Source organism: Paramisgurnus dabryanus, chromosome 23 (genome assembly GCF_030506205.2).
Source record: "Paramisgurnus dabryanus chromosome 23, PD_genome_1.1, whole genome shotgun sequence".
Lineage (NCBI taxonomy): Eukaryota > Metazoa > Chordata > Actinopteri > Cypriniformes > Cobitidae > Paramisgurnus > Paramisgurnus dabryanus.
This window is the reverse complement of record NC_133359.1, coordinates 5,007,750-5,022,757: the sequence shown is the minus strand read 5'-3', so window position 1 is coordinate 5,022,757 and position 15,008 is coordinate 5,007,750. Positions and strand designations below refer to the sequence as shown.

The 15,008-nt window shown below is 33.5% G+C and overlaps 1 protein-coding gene across 2 annotated transcripts in view; it reads right to left on the bottom strand.

Moving 5' to 3' along the window:
- Window positions 1-1,689: 1,689 nt before the first annotated feature.
- The window catches only part of LOC135781628 (SITS-binding protein), a 43,613-nt gene continuing 30,294 nt past the window's right edge, over window positions 1,690-15,008 (bottom strand). The window contains exons 7-11 of one of the 2 annotated variants that reach the window (XR_010545186.1): window positions 12,487-12,623; window positions 10,986-11,107; window positions 4,723-4,902; window positions 2,879-3,136; window positions 1,690-2,779 (exon numbers count right to left, since the gene is read on the bottom strand). Coding sequence is in view for 1 of the 2 variants with exons in the window: in XM_065292235.1 (XP_065148307.1) it covers window positions 2,960-3,136; window positions 4,723-4,902; window positions 10,986-11,107; window positions 12,487-12,623 (616 nt within the window). In the remaining variant the exon portion in view is untranslated. Of the gene's footprint in view, window positions 3,137-4,722; window positions 4,903-10,985; window positions 11,108-12,486; window positions 12,624-15,008 lie in introns of both variants that reach the window. The other variant, XM_065292235.1, reaches the window with a different exon arrangement.

Below are 15,008 nucleotides of genomic sequence, written 5' to 3'. Positions count from 1 at the left end.
GAGACACCTGAAGTCTAAGGTAAAAAAACAATGTAAAGTTCCTCAGCAGGGAACATTTCAGTATATCTGCCATAGCATGATTTTAATATAAAATACAAGGAAAAAAGGCTCCCAAAACTCTGATGTAAGATCATCACTAATTGTCTCCAAAAAAAGTGTCTTTAAATGAAAAGAGCATCAAAAATCCAATAGATTAAGACATTGTGCTGGGGAGTAAGACATATTTTCTTTCAGATTTGATATGTTTGACCTGAGAAACCTGCAGTTACAGTAAACATTCACAATCACAGTGAGGATTAAGAGGACATTCCCAGTAGGCCACAAGTATCAGGTTATACCGATCAAGTTCTCTGCACTGTTGAGTCATGCGGTCTCAATTGTGATTTGGTGTTTTACACAGGGACTGACAATTCAAGGTTCCTTGTCAAGGCACAAGAGATTCAATAGTGAATGAAAGTAGCAGCATTATTGTACTATTATAATTCGACATAACAAGATTGTTAAAATTCATTTGAGCGTTATCCTATGCTGCATAAACCAGAACAGAACATAGTTTTACGATGTCTTCCTTTAGGAAAAAATCTGGAAGCATTATCCGAAAAGATTTAGTAATGGTGAGATTCAGCTTAATAAAATCTACCCTGCAAAAAATTATTTTCAAGAAAAAAAATATCAGTATTTTTGTCTTGTTTTCAGTAAAAATATATAAAAATTCTTAAATTAAGATGCTTTTTCTTGATGAGCAAAACGGCCCAAGAAAATAAGTCTAGTTTTTAGACCAAAAATATCAAATGTAAGTGATTTCATAAAACAAGCAAAAAAATCTGCCAATGGGGTAAGCAAATTTTTCTTGAATTTAATGTTTAAAAAAAAAATTTCACGATTTTTTTGCTTACCCCATTGGCAGATTTTTTTGCTTGTTTTATGCACACAATCACTTAAATTTGATATTTTTGTTCTAAAAACTAGACTTATTTTCTTGCTCATCAAGAAAAAGCATCTTAATTTAAGAATTTTTAGATATTTTACTGAAAACAAGACAAAAATACTAAGAAATTTTTTTTCTTGAAAATAATTTTTTGCAGTGTACCAACTATATAATTTGTTAAAAACACTGCAAAAAATTATTTTCAAGATTTTTTTTTAGTATTTTTGTTTTGTTTTTAGTAAAAATATCAAAAAAATTAAGATGCTTTTTCTTGATGAGCAAAACGACCCAAGAAAATAATTCTAGTTTTTAGACCAAAAATATCACATTTAAGTAATTTTGTACATAAAACAAGCAAAAATACTAACAATGGGGTAACCAATTTTTTTCTTGAATGTAGTTTTTAAGAAAAATTTTCAAGATTTTTTTGCTTACCCCATTGGCAGATTTTTTTGCTTGTTTTATGCACAAAATCACTTACATTTGATATTTTTGGTCTAAAAACTAGACTTATTTTCTTGCTCATCAAGAAAAAGCATCTTAATTTTAGAATTTTTTGATATTTTTACTGAAAACAAGACAAAAATACTAAGAACATTTTTTCTTGAAAATAATTTTTTGCAGTGTACCAACTATATAATTTGTTAAAAACACTGCAAAAAATTATTTTCAAGAATTTTTTTAGTATTTTTGTTTGGTTTTCAGTAAAAATATCAAAAAAATTAAGATGCTTTTTCTTGATGAGCAAAACGACCCAAGAAAATAATTCTAGTTTTTAGACCAAAAATATCAAATTTAAGTAATTTTGTACATAAAACAAGCAAAAAAATCTGTCAATGGGGTAACCATTTATTTCTTGAATTTAGTGTTTAAGAAAAATGTTCAAGATTTTTTTGCTTACCCTATTGGCAGATTGTTTTGCTTGTTTTATGCACAAAATCACTTACATTTGATATTTTTGGTCTAAAAACTAGACTTATTTTCTTGCTCATCAAGAAAAAGCATCTTAATTTAAGAATTTTTAGATATTTTTACTAAAAAATACTAAGAATTGTTTTTCTTGAAAATCATTTTTTGCAGTGTGTGAGCACAAAATACACAAATGTCCACAGTACTCAAAGTATTTGTAACGTTAAGGCAGTTGTCTGAATGATCACGTTTAGTCTGAATCAGAATTGATATAAAATGCTAATTCTACTTTGAAATATTATAATTTCAATTTGATCGCTACTTGTATAAATACTGGTATTATGTGATCAATTGTAGAAAGCTAAACAAATCATTAAAATCAACATAATATCAAAAAATCATTATGAAACAATTATTTTAAATTAGTATGTGGCATTAAAGCTAAGACTGTACAGATATGATTTGTTTGCAAATGGCTCAACGTTTTCTCTTTCATTGTCAAAAATGATTGTGCTGTATTTACTAAAAACCCCTTCATTTCAATTTCCATCAGTAAGTGCTTCTTGTAATTCCACACATTTTTTCCCTAAAAAAAGTCATCATGAAAAGTTGAGGTACATTTTAAAACATTACAAAACTCATTCATTAAAGTTAAAGCAAAAACCCGTCCGAGTTGAGTTTTTTTGTCTTCATTCAACTGTAGCTCAACGGATTTTCCTTGTTGTCTATATTTGCTCATACGATTTAGCATTTTTTGTGATTGTTTGGTCGTCTTCATCATAAAATCCCACTGATTGTGTTAAGCAAAAAAGTGTTCGAGTTCCAGCTCCAGGTCATGAGAGTTGGAAACCGTGAACGTTTGGGAGGCCGTAAGAATTGATCAAGTGTAAACCACAGCGTTCCAAGGATAAAGCCAAGAAGCTCATGATTAACAAAACAAAACTGGAGAGAAAAACAGGAGAGATGTAAAAATCGTGAGAAAATATAAATCACTTTTTAAAGTGCAAATGTAAAATGATCTTCTATCTACTCTCAATTCACCTTGAGACACATATAATGGTCTTTGTGGAAAGTGCAATTTCACAAGAAGTGAAATTTTCAAAAATGGTACAAAAATAATCCTCAGGATCGTTGTCGTACGAAAACCGGCACGTCCCCGGGGCCAACAGGGTAACTTTCCAGAAACGTCCCTCCGTCAAACACTTGAGCATTTTTTGTGTCCTGCCACTGAAAGTCACTTGCGGGCAGATAAATGTCTCTTCGTAAAGCTTCTTTTTCAGTCACAGGTGCAACAAGAACCTGAAAAAGCAATAGAAGTATCATTAATTCTTCATTTTGACTGCATTGATGTTAATCAGTGGTCTCCAACAGGGTGCCCTCGAGTCTGTGAGGTGCCCGCAAAAGCACTTCTATCAATTTTAAAATGTATTTATTACATTTTTTTTATATAAGCTTGGCTTTTTTTATGTATGTTAACATTTTAAACGACGATAAACTCAGTAACCGTTTTTGGATTCTTGGTCGGCAGAAACATCCTCTTTTGTGCCTTTAAAGGGATAGTTCGGCCAAAAATGATATTAAACCCATGATTTACTCACCCCCAAGCTGTCCGAGCTGCATATGTCCATCGTTTTTCAGACAAACACATTTTCGGATATTTTAGAAAATGTTTTAGATCTTTCAGTTGATTAAATGTAATGTTACGGGGTCCACGACCTTCAAGTCCAAAAAAAGTGCGTCCATCCTTCACAAAATAAATCCAAACGGCTCCAGGATGATAAACAAAGGTCTTCTGAGGGTAATCCGCGCGGTGTTGTTGTAGAAATATCCATATTTAAAACTTTATTAACGTAAATAAATACCCTCCGGTAGCGCCGCCATCTTAGTCGCGTCCGCATTCAGGATGAGAGCTTACGCAGCGTACGGAGGCTACTCTGCTGCTGCTCTGTGCCCCCGCCCTCCGAATTTGTCATACGTCACTAAGAAAAGGGCGTACACTACGCTAATACTCTCTCCTGAATACAGAGGAGTCTAAGATGGCGGCGCTACCGGAAGGTAGTTAATTACGTTAATAAAGTTTTAAATATGGATATTTCTACAACAACACCGCGCGGATTACCCTCAGAAGACCTTTGTTTATCATCCTGGAGCCGTTTGGATTTATTTTGTGAAGGATGGACGCACTTTTTTGGACTTGAAGGTCATGGACCCCATAACATTACATTTAATCAATTGAAAGATCTAAAACATTTTCTAAAATATCCGAAAATGTGTTTGTCTGAAAAACGATGGACATGCAACTCGGACAGCATGGGGGTGAGTAAATCATGGGTTTAATATCATTTTTGGCTGAACTATCCATTTAAGCCTTAAAATTCTGCGTAATTAAGGGCGTGGCCACTTGAGTGACGGATGAACTGCCACTGCTGTCTAGAGTCGAGCTAGGCGGGTTTGGTTTCAGCAACCAGCCACCTCAGCTTCACCCATGTCCCGCCTCTTTACCCATTTCCAGTTATCCGCAAGTCGCACAGTGACATGATGCTAAGATGGCGATGGCAAGCCCTGCAAACTATTGTCTTCAAAAAACCTCTTCACAAACCTATGGGTGACATCACGGACACTGAGTCCATATTTTTTACATTCTAGCAGTAACCAAAAGGTTGTTTGAACTCTTTGCCAGAGGTTAACATCTTATTCAACAACAATTCCCATCTTATTATAAGTAGTATGGGATACGGTTAGGACCTCCAGATTAGGATAGGTTTATGATACTTAAGAAACATGTTCTGTTTGGTGATCATCAATCATGGTAACCCTTGCCATACGTTACTCCATATGTTGGTAAAATTAGTACTTATGTTATACCTTTCTTAGAAGAATCTTACCTCATCTCCTATAAGGAACTCATCATCAATGGTGAATGTAATTGGGTCGTCTGGGCTAAGCCACCATAGTGGTCTGTAGATGGGGGTTCCATTAGTTTGCCATTCGTCTGCATATTTCAGTATCAGAGGAACTACAAAGTCATGGTGCTTGGTAATGTAGAATCTGGTGATGTTTAGGACCTAGACGAAAGTTAAAACGATTAGAAATGCTTAATAAAAGTTGCCATGTGAGGTTTTGGCGTTATTGTTCAACACTGTTCTCATCTAACATTCCTTGAGAGGTCACATCCTTCAGTTAACATCCGACCAGTCTCTGGTGATGGAAACAAAGCAAAACCACATTCATAAAAATGTATCCTCTGGATGAAAAAAAGAAACATTTCGTGAGATCAATTTTGAAAAACTGCCCGAGTTCAACCTAATTTTAAATGGAGAAAACAGGCTTGTGGCTTCCATTCTTATTTTCCTCCTATTTAGACTCAACATAGTCATTGATTTAACAGTCTCTAATGGGTTGTGGATAATCACACACACATACCGCCTGCTTCAGATGCCAAAAACTTATCAAGAGTGGAAAAGAAAGGCCAGTAAAGTCTTTGAATGGGATCAACACTTTTATTGTTAATGGTTATATTTTTTGATGTGAGAGGATTAAGAATGTCCAGGTAATTGCAAGATCAAAACCATGAATGTTCTAATAGACTGCAAAAAAAGATTTTCAAGAAAAAAAATCTTAGTATTTTTGTCTTGTTTTCAGTAAAAAAATTTGTTTAATTTATAAAAAAATAGTTTTTTTAATGAGCAAAACGACCAAAGAAAATAAAATATCAAATTTAAGTGATTTTGTACATAAAACAAGCAAAAAAAATCGGCAAATTTTTTCTTGAATTTTTCTTGCATCTAATGTTTAAGAAAAAATTTCATGATTTTTTGCTTACCCCATTGTCAGATTTTTTTGCTTGTTTTATTGCACAAAATCACTTAAATTTGATCTTTTTGGTCTAAAAACTAGACTTATTTTCTTGCTCATCAAGAAAAAGCATCTTAATTTTAGAATTTTTTTTGATATTTTTACTGAAAACAAGAAAAAAATACTAAGAATTTTTTTCTTGAAAATCATTTTTTGCAGTGTACACTGCAAAAATGACTTTCTTTCAGTAGAAATATCTAAAAATTCTTAAATCAAGATGCTTTTTCTTGATGAGCAAAATTACCTAAGAAAATAAGTTTAGTTTTTAGACAAAAAATATACAATTTAAGCGAATTAGTGTTTAAAAAAGGCAAAAATATCTGCCAATGGGGGGGAGAAAAAATCTTGAAATAAGATTTTTTCTTAAACACTTAATTCAAGAAAAAAATTCTCACCCCATTGGCAGATATTTTTGCTTGTGACTTTAATTGACTTTAATGGTATAATTTTTTAAATCATCAAGAAAATACATCTTTTAATTTGAGAATTTTTAGATATTTCTACTGAACACAAGACAAAAATACTAATTTAGAAAATAATTGTCTTGTTTTCAGTAAAAACATCTAAAAATTCTTAAATTAAGAACTTTTTCTTGATGAGCCAAACGACCTAAGAAAATAAGTCTAGTTTTTACACCAAAAATATCAAATTTAAGTGATTTTGTGCAATAAAACAAGCAAAAAAATCTGCCAATGGGGTAAGCAAAAAAATCGTACAATTTTTTCTTTAACACTAAATTCAAGAAAAAACCAAGAAAATTTGCTTACCCCATTGCATATTTTTTTTTTGGCTTGTTTTATGCACAAAATCACCTAAATTTGATATTTTTGGTTTAAAAACTAGACTTATAAATAAGAATTTTTTTCTTGAAAAGAATTTTTTTGCAGTGTAACGTTAATTGTTTCAATAAAAGTCATACAGTTCTAAATTTCTACTGAATCGGATCAAACTCGTACACATACCTATAGTACTTTACACTGACCACCACCTATTTTAGACTATAAATTCAACTATATTTCAACCTTTCCAAAGAGGATGCTTTGCAAATCTATCTCACCACCACTATGTTAAAAACTTCATCTTACAACTTTCCCAGTATTTGCTGATTTACTGGTTAGGCGTAATTTCTGGAGTGTGATTTCTAGGGTGTTGCTGGTGTTTTTGGAGGTTGATAAGGTGTTGTGAATAAGTGCCAGCTCATTAGGTGGTTACTCAATGCCCTCGGCAAAAATAGTCCAAGTCACTATGATCTGAACTTTGTATACGTTTACGGTCCCTTTTTCCATCCATTTAATCTCCCTTTGGTAAACAATTGTATAGCTTGGAGAAATAATAGCACACCTACTCAGTCACAAAATTATTATTCATGGTTGTAGCATTGTGGGATTTTTGCACCAAAATTACGGGTGGAAAATATAACAACTTTGACCGCTAGTAATAGTGGTGTTTGCTTTACCAAGCACCGCTAATTATAAACGAAACCTTTAATTGTCTCTGGAAATGTTCTTTTCCTCTTATTTGGCGATTCATTATAATTTCTGCTGCAGTGGTTTTCATTATTATCGAGAGTCATAAATTTGAAGGAGACGCTAATGCAGACCAGATGGACCCTTAACCACAGGTGACGTTGGGGAAAAGCCAAGCAATTACACCCTGAAACGCAAGAAAAATAACCACCTGAGGACTCTAAGGGCTTAAACATATCAATGCATGAGACAAGATATTTTGTCGTTTATTTAGAAAGTATTTTGAAGAGGGCATTCCCATGATGCTCCATGGTGTGAATGAATATTATATTTCTAATGTTATGTTTCTTCTTAATCCATGTTTTAACAAGTTCTGAGTTGTTTAAAAGACACAGGTTTACATCAGTTTAGTGGGAGACATACATTGGGTCATGTAATGGAGGCAGTGCCCATTGCAAGCCATGCCCATCGACATACAGTACATATATGCCACAATGAGCACTTTGGCTTGATACCTAATGCAGAGGGCAAGACTATCATAAAAAACTGATTTACTAAACAAGGTAAATTAGCGTAAGAGTGCAATTCCCAAAAAGCAGATGGGACAACACATTTTTGTCAGATCAAAATATACATTGTAAAAAAGTCCGTAAAAAAACGGCAGATTTGCTAACGTAAAATTACCGTAAAATAACGGGCACAATAAATTACAGAAATTTTCTGTGATACACAAAACAGTTTTTTCTGTAATTTTATATAAAAATAAAATCTGTAAAAAAACTGTAAAATTACGGCTACTGGGGTGCTGAAAAAATGCTGTAAAATAACGGGCACAATAAATTACAGACATTTTCTGTGATACACAATACAGTTTTTTCTGTAATTTTATATTAAAATAAAATCTGTAAAAAAACTGTAAAATTACAGCTACTGGGGTATGATGCTGTAAAATAATGGAAACAATAAATTACAGAAATTTTCCGTCATACACAAATAAAAAAAATCTGTAATTTTACATTATGTAACTTTAACTTTAAAAATAAGGTTAAACAATTTCAACTTGATTTTATAAGTTATATCATCTCTTCCAGTGCTTTAAGTGGGCCGGAACGCGCCGGTACTCAGTACCGCCACTTCTAAAAATAGCTCTTGAGCGTACCACCACCTCTCCCTGAGCCCAGAACGTGCTTTTAGCGTACCGGAACGCTCATTTGCACATCTGTTTAAATAAGAGGTTTTAATCCTTTGGCTGGGCGGCCGCTTTTCAGAGTGCTCTTCACAATGTACACTTCCTAATTCGTCCCACCGAGAGCAGAGACTACATTACCCATACACCCTTGAGTTTACAAGTTAAAAGCGCATGCGTCGCCTTTGCTGTCAGTCAGCCTCAACATGGTGTGGAGAGGTGTGACTCACCATACCCGTCAAGTATCCCGTTTTGGCCGGGAAAGTCACGTATTTTACCCTTCTTTCCCGCCGTCCTCCCGTATTAGTATTTTCCCTTAAATCTCCCGTATTTTATCCTCCGTAATTTCGCACGCAAAGGTTGTGATCTATAAAAACATCCTAAAGATCGCTAAACATCCACTGATTCCGCTAATCCACTTCGTGTTTTCCCGCCCGCTCCGCAGCATCTCTGTGTGCACTCTCTGCTGGACGACAGTTTCTGAAGTTCGTTGCATTAACAGGTAGATTGATTACATTATATCAGCTGTTAAACCGCAGAATTACTCATTTGGAAGTTTGTTTATGTATTTGTAAAATGTAAAAGTGCTAACAACTTAGCAAGCAAACAACAAAAATATCCACATTCTTACTATTATCAATGGATTTAATGTTCCCGATCAGATGTAAGTTATTATAAACACTAAATTTGCTGTTGTTGGAACACTTTGTAGGCAAAAAATACAAAAAACACAAATGCCTTCACAAAATAAAGACAGAGAACGGAAAGGGAGGCTGCTTCTAAAGGCAGTTCAACATTGCAAACATGGATTCAAAGATCCATCAAGCCAGCAGGTAAATCATATTGAATATTTTTTTGTCACACTTTAATTCTTGTTATTATATTTCCCATTATAATCACTTGTCTAAGTTGATGGTAGTAATATAACACATAATATTTATAATACTTTATTAAAACCATACTAATAGTACCCCCCTTAGTGCCCATTTTGGTTTGGGACACTGCCCAACGAAATTTCAATGAATTTGAACGACGGACACAGTAGTTTACCACCCGCAAAATGGAAAACAATGGGAAAAAATAAAGTGACGACTTTCTTGCCAGTATTTTGTTTTTCTTGAACCCATAGACATGGTCTTGGTGTCATTTTAAAATTTTAGTTTTTAAGCTTTTTCTATCTGAACAACTAGTTTTAGCATTTGACCATGCTGAAAATTTTACTTATATATCTACCTTTTGCACATTTTATGTATGTTCAATAGCTATTTCTAGCTCAAGCAAATCAACAAACTTATATAAGGATTTATTATTTTTTACAAGGTCGTCTGTTGACTGCTGAATATAAAACCCCTTCAATATAGAAGTCCAGTCAGCAAAAAAAAAAAAAAAGAAAGAAAAATAGAGTACCGGCACTTCTTTTGGGCCACTTAAAGCACTGATCTCTTCACAAGCCAAAACTCAAAATAGGATGAATTGATTTGCAAAAAAAGTTTGTTTTAACTTTATGCTTTATTACTATACATTTTACAGAGCAGGCACAACATCTCATTTTCATAACAACCAGCAATTTAAGAAATGCTTTTTGGGGGGCAATACAAAAAGTAAAATTACCAGTAAATTGACAAGCACATTTATTTATTGTCAATAATTTTAAAAATATATAATTATAAATTAAGTATTTCTATTTTTATATAATATAAATTAAATATAAACAAAAAAGTATATATATTCATGGATGTGTGTGTATTTAAATATGCATAATTATTATACACAGTACAGACACATACTGTACTGTATATGCAACGCTATCTCACGAGAATTCTTACATATTTATGAGTTGGCTAATTTGTATTAATTTATATGACGACATTTGTACGCTTTTGTATGATTTGCCTTGACCCCTGGGGTTTGCTTTCGTTGTTGTTGTTTTTTCGTGATATGATTTGCATGGTTAACTTCGTATGAATTGATACAAATTAGCCAACTCATAAAATATGTCAACTTTCTCGTGAGATCAGGCTGGTATATGATGTTAAAAAACTTTTATTTTGCAAATGATTAGTTGTGTATGCCCCATCGTAATAAATTGTGAACTTCCATTTGTGAAGCATTGATCTTGGTTAATAAAATTTCCAGTCCATGTGTATGTAAAATTGTAACCCTTCCTGTAAAAACAGAGCTAAAGTCTATTTTTTATAATCATAATTTTAAAATCATCCTATGTAAAATACATTCTGTGAAAATATAACCTTGATATATTGAATATTGACTGAGTAAGGTCATGACAAAGATTAAAATCGATGAGTGAAATTAAACTTTGATGCTCCTCATCTCATCATCAGATTATGAGACTTTAAATTCACAGACAGGGTCACAATTTCCTTCATCTTTTTCTCCAAAGTGATTTTTATTAGCAACATGTGAGACAATGTTAACGGTTAAATTAATTAAATAAATTTTCACTACGTGATCAGTATATTGATCAAGTTATTATAGCTCAACCAAGGCTATCTCACTAGAATTCGTACATATTTTAAGAGTTGGCTAATATTAGTATGAATTCATAGCCAACTCGTAAAATATGTACGAATTCTCGTGAGATCAGGCTGGCTCAAGTGATATCTGATCTGGTGTCACTCACCCATTCATTCTCAAAGGCCCATGGAGGTGTCTGGAAGCTGATGACAGGAAGGAAAGCCACAATCCCCAGCCAGCGGACAAAAAGCTCTTCGTCTTCAACCGGTTCGACAGAGAGTGATCCTCCTGTGTGACAGCTGTGTTACTGGCTTTGTACAATCCATAACAGTGTATATTGTGTAAAGCTGTTTATTGCTGTGTACCAAATTGTTTTCTAATATCATTTTCATGAACATGAAACCTATTTCCCCACAATGGGTTTGCATGTTTACTTTTTGAGTATTTTTTGACTGTATTTTTTTTACCATAAAATACAATATAAAATAAAATACACTAAATTTTATAATTATAGTATTGCAGTAATTAAACAATTATTTTATGCATTTCAATAAATTAACTAAGATTTAAAATGTATTAGTAAATGCTAAAATTAACATGAACCAATAAATGCTGTAGTATTGTAAATTGTTATTTTATGTTCGCTAATGCATTAAAGGTGCAGTGTGTAATTTTTATAAGAATTTCTTAAAATAATTTACAAAACTATATTATCAGTTGTGTATATAATGAACCGTTATGTTTTTATTACCTTAGAATGAGACGTTTTTATCTACATACACCGAGGGTCCCCTTACATGGAAGTCGCCATTTTGTGCCGCCATGTTTCTACAGAAGCCCTTAACGAACAAGCTTTTTTTAAGTCGTCTCCAACGATGACATGTTTGTCCGGTGGCGGCTACCGTAGCTTCTCTATGCGTTTCAAAAGCGAGGGGTGAACAGTGAACTGAGCCATTGCTTGCAATTTGCAACCTCACCACTAGATGCCGCTAAAATTTACGTACTGCACCTTTAACTAATGTTAAGAAATACATGGGTATTTTAAAGGAGCCATGGCATGACAATCTGACTTTTTCCATGTTTAAGTGCTATGATTTGGTCCCCAGTGCTTCTATCAACCCAGGAAATGTGAAAAAGATCAACCCAGTAACTTAGTTTTGGTAAATCATTCTCTGCAAGGACGTGAAAATTAAGTAAAATTTGTCTCTCCTTATGATGTCATAAGGAACTCTTATTATAACAATACCGCCCCTTAATCTGCACTATCCAATCACAGCACTGCCATTTAGTGCAGAGAGAAAAAAAAGAGAGAGAGAGAAATTATTCACAGCACAATTGAGTTTAAATTGCAACAAACCACCATCATTGTGATCAGTGTTTGCTCATTTGCATTTTTAAGGACAAACCCAAAACGGCAGATTTTTGCTCACACCTACAAAGTGTCAATTTTAACATGTTATAATAAATTATATGGTATTTTGATCTAAAACTTTACATGTGTACTCTGGGGACACCAAAGATTTATTTGACATCTTAAAAAATGTTTGTGACATGTCCCCTTTAAATAAATGCATTGTAAATATCTATCTATCTATCTATGTTATGCATCTTTGCAAAAGATGAAAGAAGTGCGTACAAGTGTGTGCATGTGTGTAGGCAGGTATTACCTACTGCATCAGGAATGAAGAAATTATATCCCAAAAGACTGTGATGCAGTAGGGATGGAATGATGCCCTTGAGGCCCGAGTAACTCCAGTCGGACTGCAGTGCACTCATATGGATGAACAGCGGCTTGTGGCTGGACCTGTGTAATGGAAATAGTGCGGTTCAAATGCAGTTCAGATCGCCTTCAACATGTCTGTGATGAAGACGCTTCCCATCATTATAAATGGACACTTTGGCTTTGTTTACACTGTACACAATTCAGATTTGATGAAATCGGATCTGTTTGTTTTGACAAAAATCATTATCTGCTTTACGTCAGTTGCTGTAGTGATGGGATAGCATTTGGTGAGAACCAACTGTACTTTTAGGACTAAATACAGTAGCGGTCAGCGTGGATGGAAGAACTGGAAATTTGTTGCTTGTTCAGAATTTTTTACGTTATTAAATTCACTATGTGCATATTGTATCTTGATGCAGACAAGATCAATTCTTGAGCCTTGACAGGTCAGATACAAATTTGTGTTTGTGTTCATTACATATGGCAAAGATCAAGTTTATGTTCCATGTCTGTCCAAAGTATTTTAATTGCTCCCAAAATAGTAATAGTAATAGTGTTGCAATTGGTGGCTGTGATTTTGACAAGTAGGATATGCACCTGGAACTAAAGTGTTGCCAAATAGTTGTCAAATTGTTGTCAAGTCCTAACCCTAACACTATCCATTAACTAAAATTAGAGAGAAGTGAGAGGTTGGTAAGTAGAGCTGTCACAGTAAACGTTATACTGAGCTATTGAAGAGACTGCCGATGACAAGCAACCACATCAATCGCAATTTCATGATGACGCCTGTTTTACACTGCATGTGTGTGTATTCAAATTTTAAAAGTCATTTTATTATTCATAATTATTCTGCACTTTTTTAAACACAAGACATAATGTAAGCTGGCTGTACAGCTCGTTCTGAAATAGTGACAAAATCTTAATCAATAAAAATTATTATCATTCTCAAACTTAATTTAAGTAAATGATCAATATGCTTTTATGAGGTTTTATTAAATATTTGAATACTATATTACTAAAAACGCATTTTTAATTTATGAATAATTAAATAAAAGTCAGTAGATATTCAAGGTTTTATCCTATTAGTCGAATTATCTGGGAGTGGGGGCCTATGGAAGGTTTTTTTGGTCTTTTTTAAATTAATTAATTAAATTATAAAATAATTAATTAAATTATAAAATAAAAAATAAAATCGCAAAATATGTCCCAAATTTGAAAATTAAATGCTAAAATAAAAATTAAAACATTATATTAAATTATTTCATTTTCATTTTTAATGTGATGAAGCATCATTCCGGCCAAATTAAAAAAGAAAATTAAATTGATGATTTGACATTTCATTTTCAATATAATCTTGAGTCAAGACTGACAATATTAAAATAAAAAATCAAGCTTGAAAAGGAATCTGTAAAAACATTTTTAAAAGGGTTTTTATTCATACCCAAGCAATAATTGGGACAAAATTAAAATGTAAAGTTCAGTTTTAATTTTATGTTCTCTTTAAATTATTTGTTTTCATTTTCTTTTTCGTTTTCATTTTCATTTTCAACTTGTATGCAAATTTAATGTTAATCAGTGGGTGGCGTTTATTTACTTGCTCAAAAAAGGGGATTGGCTAACGCTGCGTTGCCAACTCAGCGACTGTGTTGCTAAAATAGGGACTTTATTGCTACATCTAGCGACTTTTAGGCCCATTTAGACAAACTTAGCGAATGTTTGGATGAATCTTAGCTTTACATCTGTACAGATAGGGTACTGTGTCGCTTGTTCTGGCCAACGAGTGCCGGGTGGCGCTGTCCCGGTGAAATGTGCGTCTGGTGTCTCTGTGCATGAAGCTGGGCAGTGTAGGAGCTGACGCGTGGATGAGATTCGCGTTCATTGTTTACATTTGAAAGGAGGAACAAACAATAAAAAGTGGCTGGTCCGCTGTTATATATGTGCGTATTTTCACACATCTGATCCGGTGAGGCGTCAGCCATTCTCATCAAATGCATACACATAGCACAGTGTGATTATTGTGCAATACATAATTATGCCAAAATCCGTTTAGGACTGGAGTATCATATGCTCGCAAAATTGGCGTATATATAGCACTATAATCACACTGCGTGTTATTTGTATGCATTTCATGAAAATGGACATACAGTGACCAGTCACTTACTTTTGCAGCGGGCACACTGGCAGAGCAGACCTTCAGCCTTTGTGGTATTTGTAAGTGGTCCTCATTTGTAACGCTGATTTGTGAGTAGGGCTGTGACCGTACGGGATTTTATTTTACCGTGGTGAAGAAGCAACAGAATCACGCGGTTAGACTGTTAGCACAACAACCCACCCCATATTATTAAAACAACAAATTATATTAGCAATAACAATGTGAAATAATATGTATTTCTATATGTTAACTTTTGTTTTTTATATCTTTTGAATATACAATGATTTATAGACCTTTTATGTCATCGTTTATAA